General features: G+C 40.5%; 1 protein-coding gene across 1 annotated transcript in view; it reads left to right on the forward strand.

The window, feature by feature from the left end:
• The first annotated feature begins 16,809 nt into the window (after positions 1–16,809).
• KCNK2 (potassium two pore domain channel subfamily K member 2) overlaps positions 16,810–23,954 on the forward strand; it is a 237,172-nt gene continuing 230,027 nt past the window's right edge. Inside the window, exon 1 of the mRNA XM_049868569.1 lies at positions 16,810–16,908. Coding sequence (XP_049724526.1) covers positions 16,875–16,908 — 34 coding nt within the window. The 5' untranslated portion in view covers positions 16,810–16,874. The remainder of the gene's footprint in view (positions 16,909–23,954) is intronic.

Below are 23,954 nucleotides of genomic sequence, written 5' to 3' on the forward strand. Positions count from 1 at the left end.
TCCTTATTCATTGTTCAGATTTTGAATGCATATGATACTATTGCAAATACCACGGCTTGGGTCAGGTGCACCTTAGTTCTCAAAGTGGTATCTTTGGTCTTTAGCACTTTAAAAGGTCTTTTGTAGCAGATTTGCCCAAGGTAATATGCCCTTTGATTTTTTGACTGCACTTCCATGGGCTTTGGTTGTGGATCCAAGTAAAATGAAATCCTTGACAAATTTAATCTTTTCTTCGTTTATCGTAATGTTGCTTGCTGGTCCAGTTGTGAGGGTTTTTGTTTTCTTTATGTTGAGGTGTAATCCATGCTTCATCAGTAAGTTCTTCAAGTCCTCTTTGCTTCCCACAAGTAAGGCTGTGTCATCTGTATATCCCAGATTGTTAATGAGTCTTCCTCCAACCCTGTTGTTGAGTTCTTCTTCATATAGTCCAGCTACTCGGATTATTTGTTCAGCATACAGATCAAGTAAGTATGGTGAAAGGATACAACCCTGATGTAAACCTTTCCTAATTTTAAATCATACAGTACGAATTGTTCTGTTTGAATGACTGCCTCTTGTTCTATGTACAGATTCCATAAGAGCACAATTAGGTGTTCTGAAATTCCCATTCTTTGCAATGTTATCCATAATTTGTTATGATCCACAAAGTTGATTGCCTTTGCATAGTCAATAAAACACAGGTAAACATCTTTCGGGTTTTTAAACATCTTTCTGGTATTCTCTGCTGTGATCCAAGATTCATCTGACATCAGCAATGATATCCCCCATTCCATGTTCTCTTCTGAATCTGGCTTGAATTTCTGGCAGTTCCCTATCAATATGCTGCTGCAACCACTTTTGAATGATCTTTAGCAAAATTTTACTTGCGTGTGTTATGAATGATATTGTTTGATAATTTCCATATTCTATTGAGTCATTTTCTTTGGAATGGGCATAAATATGGATCTCAGCCAGGTAGCCATCTTCCAAATTTCTTGGCATAGACAAGCAGCACCCCCAGTGCTGCATCTGTTTGTTGAAGCATCTCAGTTGGTATTCTGTCAATTCCTGGAGTCTAGTTTTTTGCCAATGCCTTCAGGGGCAGCTTGAATTTCTTTCTTCAGTACCATCAGTTCTTGATCAAATACTACCTCCTGAAATGGTTGAATGTGTCGACCCGTGATTTTTAGTACAGTGACTCTGTATTTTCCTTCCATTTTCTTTTCCTGCTTCGTTCAATGTTCTTCCATCTTTTTCTTCTGCTTTCTTTGTCATTCAATATTTTGCCCATAGAATCCTTCAAAATTGTAACTCAAGGTTTAAATTTTTTCTTTAGTTCTTTCCTCTTGAGAAATGTCAAGTGTGTTCCTCCCTTTTGGTTTTCTGTTTCTGTGTCCAGGTCTTTGCACATGTAATTCTAATACTTTGTCTTCTCTAGCCGCCCTTTGAAATCTTTTGCTCAGCTCTTTTACTTCATCATTTCTTTTGTTTTCTTTAGCTATTCTATGTTTAAAACCAAGTTTCAGAGTTTCTCCTGACATTCATTTTGGTCTTTTCTTCCTTCCCTGTCTTTTTAATGTTCTTTTTGCTTTCTTCATGTATGATGTCCTTGATATCATTCCATATCTCGTCTGGTCTTTGGTCTTCAGTGTGTCAAATCTATTTTTGAGGTGGTCTCTAAATTCAGGTGGGATATACTCAAGGTTGTATTTTGGTTCTTGTGGACTTGTTTTAATTTTCTTCAGCTTCAGCTTGAACTTGCATATGAACGATTTATGGTTTGTTCCACAGTCAGCCCCTGGCTTTGTTCTGACTGATCATACTGAGCTTCTCCATTGTTTCCTTCCACAGAGGTAGTTGATTTCATTTATGTGTATTCCATACATAGAGGTCTGTGTTTATAGTCGCTGTTTATGCTGTTGAAAAAAGGTATTTGCAATGAATAAGTCATTGGTCTTGCAAAATTCTATCATGCAATCTCCATTGTTGTTTCTATCACCGTATTTTCCAACTACTGATCCTTCTTTGTTTCCAGCTTTCCTATTCCAATCACCAGTAATTATCAATGCATCTTGATTGCATCTTTGATCGATTTCAGACTGCCAAAGTTGGTAAGAATCTTCAATATCTTCATCTTTGCATTAGTGTTTTGTGCATAAATTTGAATAGTAGTCATATTAACTGGTCTTTCTTTTTTAAAAAATAATTTTTATTGTGCTTTAAGTGAAAGTTTACAAATCAAGTCAGCCTCTCATACAAAAACCCATATACACCTTGCTACACACTCCCAATTACTCTCCCCCTAATGAGACAGCCCGCTCTCTCCCTCCACTCTGTCTTTTTGCATCCATTTTGCCAGCTTCTAACCCCCTCCACTCTCTCATCTCCCCTCCAGGCAAGAGATGCCAACATAGTCTCAAGTGTCCACCTGATCCAAGAAGCTCACTCCTCACCAGCATCCCTCTCCAACCTATTGTCCAGTCCAATCCATGTCTGAAGAGTTGGCTTTGGGAATGGTTCCTGTCCTGGACCAACAGAAGGTCTGGGGGCCATGGCCACTGGGGTCCTTCTAGTCTCAGTCAGACCATTAAGTCTGGTCTTTTTATGAGAATTTGAGGTCTGCATCCCACTGCTCTCCTGCACCATCAGGGGTTCTCTGTTGTGTTCCCTGTCAGGGCAGTCATTGGTTGTAGCCGGGTGCCATCTAGTTCTTCTGGTCTCAGGATGATGTAGTCACTGGTTCATGTGGCCCTTTCTGTCTCTTGGGCTCATAACCACCTTGTGTCCTTGGTGTTCTTCATTCTCCTTTGATCCAGGTGGGTTGAGACCAATTGATGCATCTTAGATAGCTTCTTGCTAGCGTTTAAGACCCCAGATGCCACTCTTCAAAGTGGGATGCAGAATGTTTTCTTAATACATTTTATTATGCCAATTGACCTCCAGCACAGTGTTGAATAAGAGTAGTGATAAAGGGCATCCTTGACAGGTTCCTGATCTCATTGGGAATGCTTTCAGGCTCTCTCCATTTAGGGTGATGTTGGCTGTTGGCTTTGTATAAATGCCCTTTATTATGCTGAGGACTTTTCCTTCTATTCTTATTTTGCTGAGAGTTTTTATCACGAATGAGTGTTGAACTTTGTCAAATGCCTCTTCTGCGTCAATTGATAAAATCATGTGATTCTTGTCTTTTGTTTTATTTATGTGGTGGATTACATTAATTGTTTTTCTTATGTTGAACCATCCCTGCATAATACCTGGTATGAATCCCACTTGATCATGGTGAATTATTTTTTTGATATGTTGTTGAATTCTATTGGCTAGAATTTTGTTGAGGATTTTTGCACCTAAGTTCATGAGGGATATAGGTCTATAATTTTCTTTTCTTGTGGTGTCTTTACCTGGTTTTGGTATCAGTGATATGGTGGCTTCATTGAATGATTTTGATAGTATCCCGTCCTTTTCTATGCTCTGAATTACCTTTAGTAGTAGTGATGTTAACTCTTCTCTGAAAGGTTGGTAGAACTCTGCAGTGAAGCCCTCTGGGCCAGGGCTTTTTTTTTGTTGGGAGTTTTTTGATTACCTTTTCAATCTCTTCTTTTGTTATGGGTCTATTTCATTGTTCTACCTCTGTTTGTGTTAGTTTAGGAAGGTAGTGTGTTTCTAGGAATTCATCCATTTCTTCTAGGTTTTCAAATTTGTTTGAGTATAGTTTTTCATAGTAATCTGATATGAGTCTTTTAATTTCAGTTGGTTCTGTTGTAATATCACCCCTCTCATTTCTTACTCAGTTTATTTGCTTCCTGTCCTGTTTTTCTTTTGTCTGTTTGGCCAGTGGTTTATCAATTTTGTTGATTTTTCCAAAAAACCAGCTTTTGGTCTTGTTAATTCTTTCAATTGTTTTTCTGTTTTTTATTTCATTTAGTTTGGCACTAATTTTGATTTTTTGTTTTCTTCTGGTGCCTGCGGGTTTCTTTTGTTGCTCTCTTTCTATTTGTTCAAGTTGTAGGGATAATTCTTTGATTTTGGCCCTTTCTTCTTTTTGGATGTGTGCATTTATTGAAATAAATTGGCCTCTGAGCACCGCTTTTGCTGTGTCCCAAAGGTTCTGATAGGAAGTGTTTTTATTCTCATTGGATTCTATGCATTTCTTTATTCCATCCTTAATGTCTCCTATAATCCAGTCTTTTTCTGAGCAGGGTATTGTTCAGTTTCCAAGTGTTTGATTTCTTTTCCCTGCTTTTCCTGTTATTGATTTCCACGTTTATGGCCTTATGGTCAGAGAAGGTGCTTTCTAATATTTCAATGTTTTGGATTCTGCTAAGGCTTGCTTTATGACCTAATATGTGATCTATTCTAGAGAATGTTCCATGTGCACTAGAAAAGAAAGTATACTTGGTTTCTGTTGGGTGGAGTGTTCTGTATATGTCTATGAGGTCAAGTTGGTTGATTTTGGCATTTAGATCTTCCGTGTCTTTACTGAGTTTTTTCTGGATGTCCTGTCCTTCACTAAAAGCGGTGTGCTGAAGTCTCCTACTATTATTGTGGAGCTATTTCACTTTTCAATGCTGACAGAGTTTGTTTTATGTATCTTGCAGCCCTGCCATTGGGTGCATAAATATTTAATATGGCTATATCTTCTTGGTGTATCGTCCCTTTAATGATTATATAATGTCCTTTCTTATCCTTTCTGATGGAATTAACTTTAAAGTCTATGTTGTCAGAAGTTAATATTGCCACTCCCTGCTCTGTTTTAATTGTTGTTTGCTTGATATATTTTTTTCCATCCTTTGAGTTTTAGTTTGTGTCTCTAAGTCTAACATGTGTCTTTTGTAGGCAGCATATAGATGGATCTTGTTTTTTAATCCATTCTGCCACTCTCTGTCTCTTTTTTGGTGTATTTAGTCCTTTTACATTCAGCATCATTATGGGTAGGTATGAATTTAGTGCTATCATTTTGATGTCTTTTTTTGTGTGTTGACAGTTTCTTTTTCCCACTTGATTTTACGCGCTGAATAGGTTTTCTTTATATATTGCCCTTTCCTCATATTTGTTGTTGTTGATTTTGTTTCTGCTGAGTCTGTATTTTTCCCTTGTATTTTATTTTGATGAGTAGCCTAGTTTGCCTCCTTTGTGGTTACCTTATTATTTACCCCTATTTTTCTAAATTTAAAACTATTATTTCTTTGTATAGCCGTATCTTTCTCTCCATATGGAAGTTGTATGATTACATTTCTTTGTCCCACTTTATTTTTTTAATGTCGTCTTCTGTTATATAATAATATCGCCGTTACCCCATGTTCAGCTTTTTGTTTTGTTTTGTTTTTAAATCTTGCTTTGTTTTTTTTGATTTCCCTGCCTGGGTTGACTTTTGGTTCCTCTGCCCAGTGTTCTCGTCTTAGGTTGATATCTGATATTATTGATTTTCTAACCAGAGAACTCCCTTTAGTATTTCTTGTAGTTTTGGTTTGGTTTTTACGAATTCCCTCAACTTGTGTTTATCTGGAAATGTCTTAATTTCACCTTCATATTTAAGAGACAGTTTTGATGCATATATGATTCTTGGCAGGCAATTTTTTTCCTTCAGTTTTTTAAATATATCATCCCATTGCCTTCTTGCCTGCATGGTTTCTGCCGAGTAGTCTGAGCTTATTCTTATTGGCTCTCCTTTGTAGGTGACTTTTCATTTATCCCTCTCTGCTCTTATAATTCTCTCTTTAACTTTGGTTTTGACAAGCTTGATTATAATATGTCTTGGTGACTTTCTTTTAAGATCTACCTTATGTGGAGTTCAATGAGGATCTTGGATAGATATCTTCTCATCTTTCACAATATCAGGGAAGTTTTCTGCCAACAAATCTTCAACACTTTTCTCTGTATTTTCTGTTATCCCTCCCTGTTCTGGTACTCCAATCCCTTGTAGGTTATTTCTCTTGATAGACTCCCACATGATTCTTAAGGTTTCTTCATTTTTTAAAATTCTTTTATCTGATTTTTTTTTCAAATATATTAGTGCCAAGTGATTTATCTTCGACTTCAGAAATTCTAGCTTCTACTTGCTCAATTCTGCTCCTCTGACTTTCTATTGAGTTATTAATTCTGTAATTTTGTTGTTAATCTTCTGTATTTCTGATTGCTGTCTGTCTATGGATTTTTCCAGCTTATTAAACTTTTCATTTTACTTGGGTCCACAATCAACAGCCATGGAAGCAGGAGTCAAGAAATCAAAAGACACATTGCATTGGGCAAATCTGCTGCAAAGGGCCTCTTTAAAGTGTTGAAGAGCAAAGATGTCACCCTGAAGGCTAAGGTGCACCTGACCCAAGCCATGGTTTTTTCAATGACATCATATGCATGTGAAAGCTGGACAATCAATAAGGAAGACCGAAAAAGAGTTGACGCCTTTGAATTGTGGTGTTGGCGAAGAATATTGAATATACCACGGACTGCCAAAAGAACGAACAAATCTGTCTTGGAGGAAGTGGGCCAGAATGCTCCTTAGAGGCAAGGATGGCGAGACTGCGTCTTACATACTTTGGACATCTTGTCAGGAGGGGTGAGTCCCTCGAGAAGGACATCCTGCTTGGCAAAGTACAGGATCAGCGGAAAAGAGGAAGACACTCAACGAGGTGGATTGACACAGTGGCTGCACCAATGAGCTCAAGCATAAAAACGATTGTAAGGATGGCACAGGACTGGGTGGTGTTTCGTTCTATTGTGCATAGGGTTGCTATGAGTTGGAACCGACTCAACGGCACCTAACAACAACATTAAACTTTTCATTATGTTCCTGAATAATCTTTCTAATTACTTCAATTGCTTTATCCGTATGTTCCTTGGCTTATTCTGCGTATTACCTCATTTCCTTCCTGATGTCTTGAAGGGTTTTGTATATTAAACTTTTGTATTCTGCATCTGGTAATTCCAGGAATGCACTTTCTTCTAGAAGATCCCTGGATTGTTTGTTTTGAGAGCCTGTTGACGTGATCATGATCTGTTTCTTTATGTGACATGATATTGACTATTCTCTCTGAGCCATCTATAAGTTATTGTATTAGTTTATGCTTGCTTACACATAGCTGCTTGCTTTGTTTTGTTTTGGTATACCCCTATGGGTTGCTTGAGTGAGCTAGCTTGATTATTTTCGCCTTTGGAGCTCTGGTGTCCTGTCCCCAGCTGGCTAGAGCTATTACCAGGTATATCAGTCTAGGAGTTCATTCAGTTTTCTTGTATGAATTCAGCTCAGGTTTCCAGGTAGCTGATATCAAGTGTGTGGTACAGGCTCTGTCCTACAGTCTTAGAGGGGCAGGGGTGATAGGCGTGTATACTGGTATCTGATTGCAGTAGGGGGTCGTGCTCTGAATAAGGCAGGGGGCTGAGAACTGACCCCCAAGTATCTTTGAGGGAAACACGTCTCTGTTCTCTAAAGCATGCTGGTGGATGAGTTCTGCAGAGGGACCATGGGCACCCAAAGTTTTTGGTTGTAAGGACTGGGAGGTACTAGTTATCTTTGGACCCCTGTTGTGGGTGGCTATGTGCCTTGAGTGGAGCTACCAGTCCTTAGGCCCCTGATGTGGGTGGGTGGGGACCTTGTTTAATAGGCCAAGCAATGTCAAACGTCCAACACCCACCTCTGCACTGCACAGCTGAAATGGCTGGAGTTTGCCAACAAGGGCTTATTCTCCCAAAATAGGCCCACACATGTCCGTGCAGAAGGGAAAGGTGCTCAAAGTCAATGGACGTTTATGCCTGGACAGGAGCCGCTTCTGTCCTGAGCTCCCCCAGATTATGGAGTCAGCAAATTATCTTTTCCCCCCCAGTTGCAAATTTTTTCCTTCCCCAAGGCCAGGAGAACGGCTCCAGGTGCTCACCAGGGTCTTTCTCAGGCCCAGGGATTCAGCCACTGAAGCTGGCTTGGGGGTGGGGGGGGCGGTGCGGTAAAATTTACGCAAGTACTTAGCTTTTGCCGAGAGTGCCCTTCTCCTTGGGTGAGTGGGCTGTGGCTGGCTGCTTCTCCCTGAGGAAACTGTGGCCGAATGCTGGGACCAGCCTGCTGTCTCCACCGCCGCTCCGGGGAATGGTGCCTGAGGGCTCCCCTTGATTCAGGGCCGGTAACTCCTCTCCACTTCTGAATGGCCTCTTCCTCCCCCTACCCCTCAGTTTGTTGTCTAAGCTTGCCTTTGATGCTCAGGGCTCCCAGCTTGTCACAAATATACTCATTTCACTTGTTTTTTTGGGTCTTTGTTGTAAAGAGGGCTCAACGGAAGCGTCTGTCTATTCCGCCATCTTGGCTCTGCCTCTAACTGGCCTTTCTTGCAGGCATGTGGATATTATCCTATCACTGACAGCGTTGTACTATTTGTGCCAGCCATACTAGTGGAAGTAAAATGGTATATCATTGTGGTTTTGATTTGCATCTCTCTGATGGCTAATGACGTTGAATCGCTTTTCATGTGTTTGGTGGCCATTAGAATGTCCTCTTTGGTGAAATGTCTATTCAAGTCCTTTGCCCATTTTATGTTTGGGTTATTTTTTGTTGTTGTTCAGTTGTTGAAGTTTTAGATGTATTTTGACTATTGGATTCTTAACAGATACATGGTTTCCAAAGATATTTTCCCAGTTAGTATCTTGTCTTTTCACTTTTTGGGGAAAGTCTTTTAATGAACAAAAGTTTTCCATTTTATTAGGTCCCATTTATTTATTTTCATTTCATGTTGTTTGTGCTTTTGTTATTTTATTAGATAATCCATTGTTAAAAGCTAGGCCCAACAGCATTACCCCTGCTTGTTCTTCAAAGAATTATATGGTTTTAGTTTTCACATTTAGGTCTTTAATCCATTTTTAATTTGCTTTTGTATACGGTGGAGGCAGATATGCTATTTCATTTTTCAGCATGTAGAAATCCAATTTTCCAAACACCATTTACAGAAGGGACTCTTCTTTCATTGTTGAATGGAATTAGCACCCTTGTCAAAAAATCATTTGACCATAGATGTGTGGGTTTATTTCTGGACTCTCAATTCTATTCCATTTGTCTGTGTGGCTATTGTTATACCAGTATCAGGCTATATGATTACGGTAGCTGTATAATATGTTTTAAAATTTGGAAGTGTGAGCTCTCCTACTTTGTTCTTCTTTTTCAATATTGCATAGGGTTTTCATGGCTAATTTTCAGAGGTACACCTGTATTGGTCTGGAAGCTCTGCTGAAAGCTGTCTACCAGAGATGAATCTCCTGATATTTGAAATATCAGTGACATAGCTTCCATAATCATAGCAACATTCAAGCCACTACAGTATGACAAATTGACGGTGGCAGAATACTTGTCTACCATTCCATAAATTAATATGCATGTCTTTATTTAGAACCAAGCAATGAGATTGATGAAACAAATTCATTAAATAAGTCTGCTGTGCTTTGCTAGGTTAAGAGTGTATACTACATATGCCATTAAAAATTTACCTTATCATCTACCCAATATTTCATAAAATAGCACACATAAAAAGAGCTGTCAAGTTGACATTTATTTAAAAATATCTCTGCTGTTAGCAACCCAACTGAAGCAGAGCTTCAGTTTCAGGCCACGCAACATTTAAGAGAAAAAATATTTGAAGTTAAAAGTTATATGTCTTCAAAGTATTCACCATACAGTCATTCACCACATAATGACCACTCATGCAATGTCCAACTGCATATATGTCCATGGTCCCATAAAGGTTATAATAGTGCTCAGAAATCCCCATTGGACAAGGGACATAGGGGAAGTAACCAGACATAGCAAATGCAACAGTTTCCCACTCACATGTGTATCTCATGTTTCTTGTATACAAAACAGTTTTGCTGCCAGGCTTACAATGGCACAGTATGTGTATAACCTATAATACATATGTCTTGATAGTCATAGTAAATGCCTGTGTTACTGGCTTATGGATGTACTGTACTGTACTTTCTATTGTTAATTTAATGTGAATGTTTCCTACTTACAAATAAAAAGTTTACTGTATAACAGTGTATGCTTTCACTCATAGGCTGCAGTATCCAATCTCATATATCATGCATCTCTTGAGTGTTGTAACGTTATCCCTCTGTTTAATTTTCTTTTGAAAATATTACCATCAAGTGCACTATGGCTCCCAAACAGCAAAACCAGTGCTAGTGATAGAAGTAGCAAGAGGCAAGGGAGAAGTAGCAATTTGGAAGTGAAATAAAAGGTTATTAAGCAACACGAAGGTGGAAAATCAGTGAATGCTATTGCTCAAGGTTTAGGGATGTCCGTTTGCTGAGTATATGATGGGGGTTCGCATGATGACCAAATCACATAACGTCTTTACTTTGCAGAACGTATCGTGGATGTTAAACGACGCATGACTGTATATGTACACACACATGCACACATGCACAAATAGGTAGGTAGGTAGGTAGATAGGTAGATAGATAGAGAGAAAGGGAGAAAGGAGGGAATACGAAATTCTGCTTTCCTAAAAGATCAGTGTTCTTACTGTTCATTTCCCAAAGTTTATGGCTGATATTTTACAAAGTACATACTTATTAGTTTGTGTAAAGCTTTTTTTCACTAGCAAAGAACAAAACCATATTTAAAATATTAACAAAACAAACTTCTGTGGTTTCTGTCATTCATAAATTGTTTATATTTAAGATCTTGTTTCATAATGTCACCATATAGTAGTTAAGGGTATAATGTGGTATGATGTTTTGTAAGGGACAGCAATGGAAAATAAATTATTACAGATATCATATATAATATATATTGATACATAACTCTAACTCTAAAACTCTATCTATCTATCTATCTATCTATCTATCTGTCTGTCTGTCTGTCTGTCTGTCTGTCTGTCTGTCTGTCTATCTATCTATCTATCTATCATCTTTCTATCTATCTATCTAATCTATCTATCTACCATGTTGTTTGTTGTTAGGTGCTGTTGAGTCCATTCCAACTCATAGCGACTCCATGCACAGCAGAACAAAACACTGCCCAGTCCTGCACCATCCTTACAATGATTGTTATTCTTGAGCCCATTGTTGCAGCCATTGTGTCAGTCCATCTCGTTGAGGCTGTTCCTCTTTTTTGCTGACCCTCCACTTTAGCAAGCCTGATGTCCTTCTCCAGGGACTGATGCCTCCTGACAACATGTCCAAAGTATGTAAGACACAGTCTCACCATTCTTGCTTCTAAGGAGCATTCTGGTTGTGCTTCTTCCAAGACAGATTTGTTCATTCTTTTGGCAGTCCATGGTATATTCAGTATTCTTCACCAATACCACAATTCAAAGGCGTCAATTCTTTGGTCTTCCTTATTCATTGTCCAGCTTTCACATGCATATGAGGTGATTGAAAACACCATGGCTTGGGTCAGGCGCACCTTAGTCCTCAAGGTGATAACTTTGCTTTTTAACACTTTAAAGAGGTCTTCTGCAGCAGATTTGTCCAATGCAATGTGTCTTCTGATCTCTTGACCGCAGCTTCCATGGGTGTTAATTGTGAATCCAAGTAAAATGAAATCTTTAATAATCTCAATCTTTTCTCCGTTTATCATGATGTTATATAAAACTGCATATATATATATATATATATATATATATATATATATATATATATATATATATATATTTAGCTTTGGAAACCCTGGTGGCATAGTAGTTAAGAGCTATGGCTGCTAACCAAAAGGTCGGCAGTTCAAATCCACCAGGCACTCCTTGGAAACCCTATGCGGAAGTTCTACTCTGTCCTATAGGGTCGCTATGAGTCAGAATCGACTCAACGGCAACGGGTTCAGTTTTTTTTATATTTAGCTATATATAAAACTCTCTATATATGTATAGGAACCCTGGTGGTGCAGTGGTTAAAGAGCTTGGCTGCTAACCAGAAGGTAGGTAGCTCAAATCCACCAGCTGCTTCTTGGAAACCCTATGGGGCAATTCTATTCAATAGTAATGGGTTTGACTTTGTTTTTTTACATATGTGTGTAATTATTCACACACATATACATACGTGGATCATGGATGTCTTGCCATGGGTTCCCTTGAAAAGAGAACTTGGCACAAGGCTTAAGTGCTAATGCTTCACTGGGAGGAGAATCCCAGGGTAACAAGCGTGAGGGAAAAAGGAAATAAGGCAGGGAGAAACAGGGAGCAAATGCAGATAATGTGTTATCCTCTGGTCACTGCTTCACAAACAGCCACAAAGAGACAAAACCATTCTCTTAGCTGTGCACCTGCTTGGCTGTGTGCAGTGCTGTTTGGACAGATGTTATGGCAAAATACAGCCCACACAAGGGAGAGTGAGGTGAAATTTATTTCCCAGCACCCTCTGAGAGGTAAGAGTCCTAGTGGTACAGTAGTTAAGCAGTCGACTGCTAACCAAAAGCTTTGTGGTTTGAACCCACCAGGTGCTCCTCTGGAGAAAGATGTGGCAGCCTGCTTCTGTAAAGATTGCGACATTGGAAACCCTGTGGGACAGTTCTACTCTGTCCTATACAGTCCTTTTTAGTCCAAATTGACTTGATGGCATTGAATTTTTATACACAGATCCTTTGTAGTGCTCCTACCCCCCACTGACTGGGCTTGACCTTGTATCTTGCATTGGCCAATGTGATTTTAACAAATTAACCCAAGTAGAGGCTTTAAAAAGCACTTATACTTTTCCACGTCTTCCCTTGTTTCTTCTCTGATTGCCTTTAGAACACGCTCAAGCTAGCTGAGAACACGTCTGGGCTACTCTGTTAGAAGGATATGAAAGACATGTACAAGTGAGAGACACAAGGAAGAGAACTTGATTATTCCCACTGAGGCTATCCCATACCAGGCTATAGTCACCTGCCCCCTAAACATGCCAAAGAGCTCAGCCAAGATCAGTAGAGCCACCTACCCAACACACAGCTGATTACATGAATGAGCCCAGCTGAGACCAGAACCGCCACTGAGTTCTTGAGTAGGCTAATGATACGGTGTCCAATTAGTGAGATTTTGGAGGTATTTATGACATATTTTTCTCACGAGAAATGAACCTATAGGAAGGGCTTCAGCAGTCACTCACTTAATGATATGCCAAGAAAATGTTATTATATTTGCAAGTTGCTCAGGAGTAAAGGAAAGAAAATAATTGAAGGGTTGCTTCGGGGTAGGTTGTGTCGATTTGGGAGAATGTAAACATGTCTCATCTAAAAATTGAACATGTTCTGGGGACATTCAAGCCCAATGTTTGTTTTCAAACCTGTGATGCCTTTGGATTACGGTACCGGTGAAGAATATTGAATGTACCATGGACTGCCAAAAGAACGAGCAAATTTGTCTTGAAAGAAGTACAGCCAGAGTGCTCCTTGGAAGCGAGGATGGCAAGGCTTCATCTCATATACTTTGGACATGTTATCAGAAGGGACCAGTCCTGGAGAAGGACTTCATGCTTGTTAAAGTGGAGGGTCAGCGAAAGGGAAGAAAACCCTCAACGAGATGAATGGACACAGTGGCTGAAACAATGGGCTCAGGCATAACGATGATCATGCGGATGGTGCAGGACCACGCAGTGTTTCGTTCTGTTGCACCCAGGGTCACTGTGAGTTGGAGCCGACTCGATGGCACCTAACAACAACAAGGGGGATCTTGGGCTGGCATACAGAAAATTTTCACAACAAACAATTGCATTCACTGTTACTCTGAGATCTCTGTGCAGAAATACGTGTGAAAATAAGTGCATCAGGGACCTCAGAAAGTTGGGCAGGGCATTTTAGTTGCTTATCTGAGCCACGCAACTTCAAAATCTGGGATGGAAACCTCCTAAGAATAACCATCCTCACGAAATTTCTGATCCCTCTTGTTTCTGGCAGAATTTAAAATTCTGAGGAAATGGTTCATGTCGCAAGACTTCTGTGTGGTGCTAGCCAGCACCAGGAAGGAGAGTGATCCAGGAAGGGAACACCAACCCAGTGTGGCTGCATGTTTTCACGCCTTTGAAAAGGTTTTGGTTTGGCTCAAACCAAGGAGGAGCACTTGGGGTTTTTATTTTGTGCCAACTCATTCAAATACCATTCACCTGACTCACGCAGTTTCGAATGTCAGGAGGCAACAAGGGAGGGAAGAAATCTGAAATATTCCTGATGTTCAAACATATTTTGAACAAGACTCCTGCTTGCTGGGAGAAAGAGCAGAATACGAAATACACCCCTGAGCAAGACGCACTTCCACAGCCTTTGCTGGTGAGGGGCGGAGGGGGGAGTGGCAGTGCTATTGGTTTAACAGTCCATTCGTGGTGTGTCAGTAACACAGGTGACACTGAGTGAACAAGACGCAGTTCTTCCCTTTAGAGAGCTCACCAGGTCAAGGCAGGCAGACACACCTGGACCAAATGACTGCCTGTCAGAGCTAAGTAACGCACGTCACCGGTGTTTTGGGGGATGACCTTGCCGTTGCACTCCATCTCACCATTGCTGACAGCACTGCCTGGGATGACCTGCCACCTGTTGTCTGCTTGGCAAATTCCAATTTCTCCCTCAAAAACTGGCTCAGACACCACCTTCCCTTGATCTTGCCAAATCCGATTAACTCTGCTCATCCCTGCTATGTCTCTACTTTGTACACATTTATATTATTTCATTTAACACTAAAAATGTGTGCTTAGGATAGTGCCTGGTTTACAGTAGGTGTTCCTAAGTGAAAAGGGATTGTACATACCCTTCTCTATTGACTCTTCCCTTTCTGAAACACTTGAGTCTTCAGTCATTGTTAACCTCGGCCTCACCTCTCAGCCCCTGCTAAGCAAGCCTGTGCCATTTCCAGAGCAACTCTGGTTCTGGCAGCTTTTGCACACCTACCACCTCCTCTAGGGCCCTCTCTTAGCCCTCTCACATGCAAATATCAGAGTCAGCAAAGACTCAAGTGTTGGTACTTTTCCATCGACTGGTCTAATCCTGAGATGCTAATTTAAAGGGTTTTTTTCTGTCAACTTCTGGACTTCAGCACCATTTACAGAACGGAAATACTTGAGGTCTGACCTTATGGTCATTTCAAGGTGACATGCCTGTATTTATCCATATTTAGACTTGAAATACAGAATCTGCTCCATGAAGTAAAACAGGATAAGGATAATCGGATTTAGTTTATTTTTCAGGTTGTCAGTGGTGGGGTCCTTCCCCAGATTCTAGTATGAGAAGGTACTGATGAGGCAAAGGCCCGGGTTCACATCTCCGTCTTGTTCAGTTGGCATTATTCTTCTTCATGGACCTGGTTTTTCATTCCCCTTAATTTCGGCCAAGTCTCCTACAAATTAGTGCAATTGTGCAAAGGGGTGTCCAAGAAAAAGGGCGTAGGAAGGGTTCTGTGAAACCCACTTCTGCTTCTGGAAAAGAAAGCGACAGTTTGTGTGCTATTGCTGTGGTGTGTGTGCACGTGCATGAGTGTGTGCACCTGTGTGTGCATGTGTGTGTGTGTGTGTGTGCATTTGTGCGTGCATGGCAGGGACATCACGGCCAGTTTTTGCATATGCACAGATACATATGTCTGTCTAGTTGTCCAGCGTTCACCGTTTCAGTAAGATGGAAGGATTATGTTACTTAAACACTGGTATTTAATGCACGTTATCACATTTATTATCATAGCAAGACCAGATGTTTAAAATTTGGGCTAGAAATTCCATAATACGGATTGCATTAGCTCAGGGTCACCCTCCCACCTAACACTCGCTGCTCAGCTGTGTTTTGTTATGGCTCTAATAGAGCAATAATGTGTTTCCACAAGCCTCAGTCTGGGATTAGATGACATGTGGGCTAATTCTGGTGAGTTGAGCAGACTGGTAGGGGGTTACACAAATCAGAGCAATTTGCTTTCCCAACACTAAGGGAATATGTGAAGAATTATTGCTGATAGTTAAGGCATCTCCGTTGCCCTCTCACTGGCTCTCACTCGCTCTCATTCTTGCCTGCTCTCTCTCCTTCCCTCTCCTCTTCTCTTACTCTCTCATTCATTCTTTCTCATTTGCTCCTTTATTTAAAATCTGTTGTCATTTTACTATCTCCAAATGTTCCCCAAACTTCTTCCAGAAACCGAATCTACCCTTCTAATCACTTTCTTATCTCAGCAAAAGCCTTTCTTACATTGCTCCTGTGCTGATAAAGTTAAAACAATCAAGCTAAGAAAACCGATAGCATTCCTGATTTTAAAAATCATCGTCAATGCAATTTAGACAAGATTGAAGAAAAAAAAAAAAGGCAGACAGAAAGAAAAGCCTGGGTGGAACCATGCCAGCAATTCATCTGTTTGCATTAATAGGTTCCAGCAATGGTACTGCAGGCACGGAAAGCATGTGTACCCCTGCACTTAGCAAGCACGTGAGCTTAAAAATAAACTTTGACAATGGAGAGCTCCTCGTCCTCTTAGGAATGGAAAACATTAGGTACTTCAAAGCGTACTAAGCCTGATTTTCCAGTATAGTTGGGATACTGTTACTGTGGCAATTGGGAGCATCTTTAGGCTGCACACAGCACGTAGATGCTTCGTGGGTAGATAGTCCTGGAGCCACAAACCAGAGAGGATGAATGATGCTGGTAATTTCGATGTGCTCATTCATAAGGAAGAAACTTCCGTCCTAGGTTTCCTGGAGCAGCTGGGATATGGCACCTCACTTTAATTCGGGGGTTTCTTCCTGACCCCAAAACGAAGAATCGGAGTGGAGAACTCACTTGCACGCAGCAGCGTTTGTTCATTTTTAGTGTTTCTGGACAGGAAATTGATCTACAGGGTAACCTTTCCCACAAAAAAGGAAAAAGTATGGGACGATGGCTTGTTAGTACAAGTGACTCTGTCTCGGAAATTACGGACAAGAAACTGTGGAAGAAGAAGGGCATTAAAGATCAAAGGCACGATGACTCCTGATGAACACATCACCGAATGATGAACCCACGAGCAAAGAGAAACTTCTACTGTAAGTACCTTCGCAGTAATCAAGTATCTTATTTGCTTTTGAAATTTCTGGAGTGTGCTGAGTAGATTTCCAAGCGTAAGTTTGAAGTACGAGGTCTTCATTATAGACAAGTCTATAATTAAACTCACTGGGTGGCTCCAACAGGGGATTAGTTCCTGGAATTTCTTCCGTGACCTCGCAACACTGAGATAACTGCACGTTAACTCAGGCACGTTTTATGCAATAGGTTTGTTATGTCAGGCTTTTCTTGTGTAATATATTATCCTGACAATGCAACGTATGCATCTATCAAGTCCAGCGCGTTTGGATTCTGGTAATTTAAACTACATTCACTTTGGTTTCCTATTGCGGTTAATCTTGCAATTTGTTCAGATATAGATTCACATATATTATTTAGAACTTACTGAGAGAATATTAGCGACTTCCTGGGTGAATCACGGGAGAAAGATGTGGCAGCCTGCTTCTGTAAATATTTATAGCCTTGGAAACCCCATGCGGCAATTCTACTCTGTCCTTTAGGGTCGCTATGAGTCAGAATCAACTCTACAGCAGTGAGTTTTTTTTTTTTTTTTGGTTAGGGAAGAGATGGGTAAGAATCCTAAAAATGGGGGGGGGGGGGGAAGGTATGATAGTTTATATCTTGGGAACTAAGACCTAGACTCTTTTTACATTTCCATAGTTTATTTGGTAAATGGTTTTGCTTGAAAATTATTTAGATGTTTCTATATGACTGGCCACCCCATAGAAATATTGTTGTGGTCTTGGACGTGTAAATCAAGCTCATCAAAACATAACCCTATTTAAATACTGAATATAGTGTAATCCACCTGTAATGCCTGGCACGTAGCACACATTTAATAGATATATTCTGAGTGTTGGAATAAATGCTGGTGTTGTGTAATGGGGCAGATATCCTGATTGCACATTAGTCATTTTACATCAGGATTTTACTCTATGAATTTATCCATAAGTTCCTTTAAATTCTGTTTAACAAAGAACAGTATAGTAATGGGGTTACCTTAAATATTTTTTCTCCATTAGAAATTAAAAAACAAAAAGCAAAATTTCTAATTAATTGCTATTCTTGGTTGTTCTTCTCTTCAAATACAGAAGCTTGTGCAACTTACTATTTATTTGCAGGGGTATCTTCAAGTTTTTGGAGCAGTAGAGTATGTAAGTAATAGATGTCACCTTATTGTCAATAAAATATGGAATGTCTAGGTGCTAGCATGTGGCATTGGGACTTAGAATTTGCATTTTTGGGACCCCCCTCCACTGAGGATTGAAGGGTAGGCCAAGACATTGGCCAAGTGGTCAGTAGGGGAGGTTGTTTTTCAAGTGTAAGGGGCATAAAAATAAGCTAAGAGGCCAGTAGATGAAGAGACACTTGGAGTCAAATTCAGTGCGTCTGGAGTGACAGAGAAGCAGTAGAAGAAAGGGGGATTGAAGTGGAGTGGGAGAGAGCTGGAGAGGCAGGACAACTCACTATGGGTGGACCTCCATCTGATGTGATGCCAGATAGCACTGTTGCAGCATTCTTTATTGATTTATTTTTCTAGACCACTTGGGATAGCTAGTAATTAAACTGGTTATGCATACTTCTGCTAGAACAAGTAGGAATCAAGAATGTTGTCATGAGATTTCATTGCATTAAACATGGTAATGGGATCCATTGGGTAGGACCTGACAGAAGCTGTAACTAAGCAATGATCATCATTAATGTAAAATAGTTCTGAAGGATCATATAAAAACATTTAAGTGGCTAATCTTAAATGATTCCATTAACAGTTCAGCGCAGGCTTCTACGTAAAGGTGTATTTTACAGGTAAATTATCCAGCCAGATCTATCAGAATGCAATGCTAATTAAAGTAGGATATGCCATAGGAATCATTTGGAAGTTCTTTTAAGAATCAGAAGGGTGGTTGGTAGCATTGGCATGAACACGTTTTCAGGCTAACGTCATCTGGGTTTATTATGCAGAATTCTGGGACTTCAGTCAAGAAGTGCTGCAGCATTACAGAAGCCTTAAGTCTTTCTTTTTAAAGAAAGGAGAGACATTTGATTATAATAATGGGGCTAAGTAAATAATATAGGGTACAGTTGTTTAGATTTTGAAGGGTAATCTTAAAAAAGGAAACCCTGGTGTCATAGTGGTTAAGTTCTACAACTGCTAACCAAAGGGTCGGCAGTTCAGATCCACCAGGTGCTCCTTGGAAACTCTATGGGGCAGTTCTACTCTGTCCTATAGGGTCGCCGTGAGTTGGAATCGACTCGACGGCGCTGGGTCTGGGTTAATCTTAAAAGTGAAAAATATAGGTTTAGGCCCTCAGCATGTAGTTATTGATGACTAATGATAGCCCTGGTGACTCAACAATTAAGTGCTCAGCTGCTGACTAAAAGGTCAGCAGTTCAAATCCACCAGCAACTCCTTGAAAACCCTATGGGGCAGTTCTACTCTGTTATATAGTGCCTCTATTAGTCGGAATCGACTCGATGGCAATAAGTTTGGCTTGTTTTTTTAAAATTATAAGTAGAATTTTTATGACACATTACGTAGGTTTTATCTAGTTAGTTGTTGATCATCAGAAAATATTATAGCCAGAGCTGTTCAAAGATTTGCTGCACCGAGAGGAATGGGTTTTCGGTCACTGGTGGTGTGATGCAGATGAGGGGCTTCAGCAGAGAGCCAAAGGCAAGCCATTTGAGCCAGATAGACCTGTGTTGGGATCCCAGGTTCCCCACATGACCTTGAGCAAATTACTTAAGCTCTAAGCCTTTGGTTCCTCATCTATAAAATGGGCTTAATAATTCTTTCCTCTTAGAATTGTCGTAAAGATGAAATGAGACAGTTTACATCAGCTTCATGACATACAGCAAGTTTGTGATAAGATGGTTGAAAGACATGGCCTCTAGGGACCTTTCTAACTTTGAGATTCTAATATTTCTAGCTGTGTACTGCAATTTAAATTTCTCTACTGTGCTGAATGCTACCCAAATATATAACTAAATAGAAATTCTATGTTCCACCCAGTGAGCTCCTAATTGTAAAGCAAAGCTACAATAAATACAAGAAAAGAATGAGTAAGATCATCAGGGTGAGTGAATGGAAAATAATGGTGGGTTGATTTTTAAGATGTCTTAGATGTCTTCACCACCACACACCATTAGTTGCCCTTGTGTTGACTCTCACTCATGGTGACACTGTGTGTTATAGGGTAGAACTTCTTCATAAGGCTTTCTGGGCTGTAGTCTTTATGGAAGCAGATTGCCAGGACCAACGGGTGTGTTCAAACTGCCAACTTTTTGGTTAGTCATTGTCGTTAGTTGCCGTCAAGTCGATTCCAACTAATGCTGACCTCATGTGAGCAGAATAGAACTGCTCTATAGAAGTGCTCAGAAACCCTGGTGGAGTAGTGGTTAAGTGCCAGGGCTGCTAAGAGGCCAGCACTTCAATCCACCAGGTGCTCCTTGGAAACCCTATGGGACAATTCTACTCTGTACTATAGAGTCTCTATGAGTCAGAATCAACTCCACTGCAAAGAGTTATAGAAGTGCTGTGGTTGAGTATTAACTGTTTGCATCATTTAGATTGAGCACAAACCATTTCTGCTTCCCAAGGACCTTACCTGTTAACCCGTTGCCGTTGAGTCGATTCTGACTCATAGTGACCCTATAGGACAGAGTAGCACTGCCCTACAGAGTTTCTGAGGAGTGCCTGGTGGATTCGAACTGCCGACGTTTTGATTAGCAGCCATACCTCTTAACCACTATGCCACCAGGGTTTCCAAAAAAATACGGAATGGACCTTAGGTGGTCTAAATCAATTTTATTGAGCATTCTACAGTCCGTGATTATTAAGACACTGGGAACCTTGGTTTGGCCATTGTCAATCATGTCGTCCTTTCATCTTTCATATATATCCTTTCTCTAATTGTCTTTGGTAACGCACTGTAGCCAGGAAAGTCATTCTCAGTAGAATTTTTTTTTTTAAGCTTTAGGGCTGAAAGTGTTCATCTTCTAAGTGTTCTCTATGCTTTCTTTCTATGGCATCTGCCAAAGTCAAAGTTTTACATGGGTGGTGTATTTTGACACAGTCACTTGTGCCTAGCACAGGTCCAAACCACTTGGACAGGACCATCACTCTTATGCTACTGCTTCAACTGACTTCAGTGCTGTTTACACACCACAGACATGAAATAACAATCTACCTGTTAGATTTCCTATCTGGAAAATCACTATGTCTTTGGGAGAGTTTTGATGGTGGCTATTAAAGAAAATATTATCATGGATTGAATTGTGTCCCTCCAAAATATGTGTTTACTTGGTTAGGCCACGATTCCCAGTATTGTGTGGTTGTCCTCCATTTTGAGATTTTCTTATGTGTTATAAATCATAATCTCTGCCTGTGGTTAAAGAGGATTAGGGTGGGATGTAACACCCTTGCTCAGGTCACATCCCTGATCCAATGTAAAGGGAGTTTCCCTGGGGTGTGGCCTGTACCACCTTTTATCTCTCAAGAGATAAAAACAAAAAGGAAGGGACTTCATACCACCAAGGAAGCAGTACTGGGAGCGGAGTGTCCTTTGGACCCGGGGTCCCTGCATGGAGAAGCTCCTAGTCCAGGGGAAGATTGATGAGAAGGCCGACAAAGAGAAAAAGCCTTCTCCTGGGCCTGCTGCTCTGAATTTGGACTTTTAGCCTACTTTACTGTGAGGAAATAAACTTCTCTTTGTTAAAGCCATCCACTTGTGGTATTTCTGTTATAGCAGCACTAGATGACTAAGACAATGATCTTGTATTTATATCATGCTTTGTCCTTTTCAAAACATTTCCACATATATTATTTCATTTTTCTCTCCCTTGAAGTAGAGAGAGAAACTACATTCACCCCACTTGCCGCGTAATACTGATGATAATCCCAGAAGTTAAGCAGACTTGTCTAACGAGAAGACTGGGTATGAATACTTTGAGTCTAGTACAACTTGCCTGCCAGTTTTATGACCATCTTAGATTTTTATCCAGAAATATGATTCGTCTGCTTCTCTCATGCTTTAAGAGGGACTTTAATCTTGAACACTAATTAATACTTTCTTGGTATTGTGCCATCCACAGAGGTTGGACCAACAGGGCACACACACACACACACACACACACACACAAAATAGAATGCCACTGGGTTCAACCTCAGTTGAGAACACAGGAAAACTTGACTTTCTGGAATGATCTTCCTGGGTGCTGCGAACGGTTAAGTATTCAGGTGCTAACTGCAAGGCTGGCTATTCAAATCCACCCAGAGGGACTTTGGAAGAAAATTCTGGTGATCTCCTTCCAAAAAATCAGCCACTGAAAACCCTGTGGAGCACAGTTCTACTCTGACACGCATGGGGTGGCCATGAGTAGGAATCAACTCAGCTGGATGGCAATTTTTTTTCTTTCGTCTTCTCTAAACTCCAAGAAACTAAAGGGGTCCATATTTACTCACTTATTTATTTTACAAAGGAATCATGGCCACAAATGTGTTCTTGGCTACCTCCCTGGCTGCAACGGCATGCAGCCAGACAACTGTATTTTCTGCTGCTGTGAAATCTCCCTGCAGACTTGAGATTTACGAGGCTCATTATTGACTAGGGGTTCTCAAAATTGAGGCACAGAAACTAAGTCATGCAGGAGCCAGGCAGGGGCAGTGTATAAGCCAGTCTGGGTGCAAAGTAATAGGGACAGGCAAGTGTAATGGTCAACAAGACAGTGCATGACCAATCCACAGGGTGCATTGCTTGGCCCAGCCTCCCGTTACCTGTGGGAACATGGGCTCAGTGTAGCCGCATATACTCATTTTGCACAGACACTGGAGATCCATATTTTCAAATAAAATCTCTGAATTTCAAAGTCTTGCAAAGTGATTATAAAATAAATGAATGAGTGTGTAGTCCAAATTAAGTTCATCTGTAGCTGGATCTGGCTTGTGAGCTGTTTGGATGCTATGCTAGAAATACTCAACAAAATAGTTGGATGAACCTCACTGAGGTGTATTCACCTAATAGGTTAACATAGAATGTTTGAGAATCATCAGTCTACAACTATATACAAACATGGTTGAATCTCACAGAGTAGTTACTGAAATTAGCAAGATTCAAAAGACTATATGATTCCACTTCTATAAATTCTCCAACAAGCACAGCTCATCTGTGCAGTTTAAAGTCAAGATAGTGGAGACCCTTGGGAAAGGTGAAAGGCTGAGAGGAGGAAGGTGGAGGCTGTTTGGGGGCTGCTTATATTGAGTTTCTTGACATGGTTGCTGGTCACAGTTTGTGAAAATTCATCAAGTTGTAGCTTGGTATGTGAGATTTTTTGAATGTATCATTCTTCCATGTAAAGTTTAAGAAGAAGTTGGACCACCACCTGGCAAGGGAACTGTTTCAGTTATAACGGTATTTTGTTGTTTTCGTTACGTGCTGTTGAGTCAGCTCCAACGCATGGTGACCTTATGCATAAGAGAAAAAAATGTTGCCATGATCACTGGTATGTTTGAGTCCATTGTTGCAGCTACTGTGTCAATCCATCTCATTAAGGGTCTCCCTTGTTTTCACTGTGACTCTACCAAAGATACGGGAGCTTTATATACATATATATGTACATATATACAGTCTTTGGCATAAGCCTAGAAACATTTGATTAAAGTCTATCTAATAATACACGTACATCTGGGGAGAGAACTGAATAGCAGGAAATTCTTATTTAACAAGTGGCCCTGCCATTGGGTGCTGCAAACAGTATGTCCTTAACTGGGCTGTATTTCTCCCAGGCAGGTGGAGGCAGAGCATGGGAGGGGCATGCAGAGTGGCTAATTCTAGCGACTGTGCATCACAGCGTGCATTGACTCCTGCAGTTGCAGCTCTCTCCTGGATGTCTCCCAGAACAAGCAGGGGCTGAAACCTGTCATAGAGAACACCTGGAATTCTGGGGCAGGAGGGCTTCATTCTGGGGTGCTTGGCTGCCACGTTCACCACAGCATGAGCAGCAGCTTTTCTCGGATGCCATGTTTCCG

Source organism: Elephas maximus, chromosome 24, assembly GCF_024166365.1.
Source record: "Elephas maximus indicus isolate mEleMax1 chromosome 24, mEleMax1 primary haplotype, whole genome shotgun sequence".
In the NCBI taxonomy this organism is placed as follows: Eukaryota; Metazoa; Chordata; class Mammalia; order Proboscidea; family Elephantidae; genus Elephas; species Elephas maximus.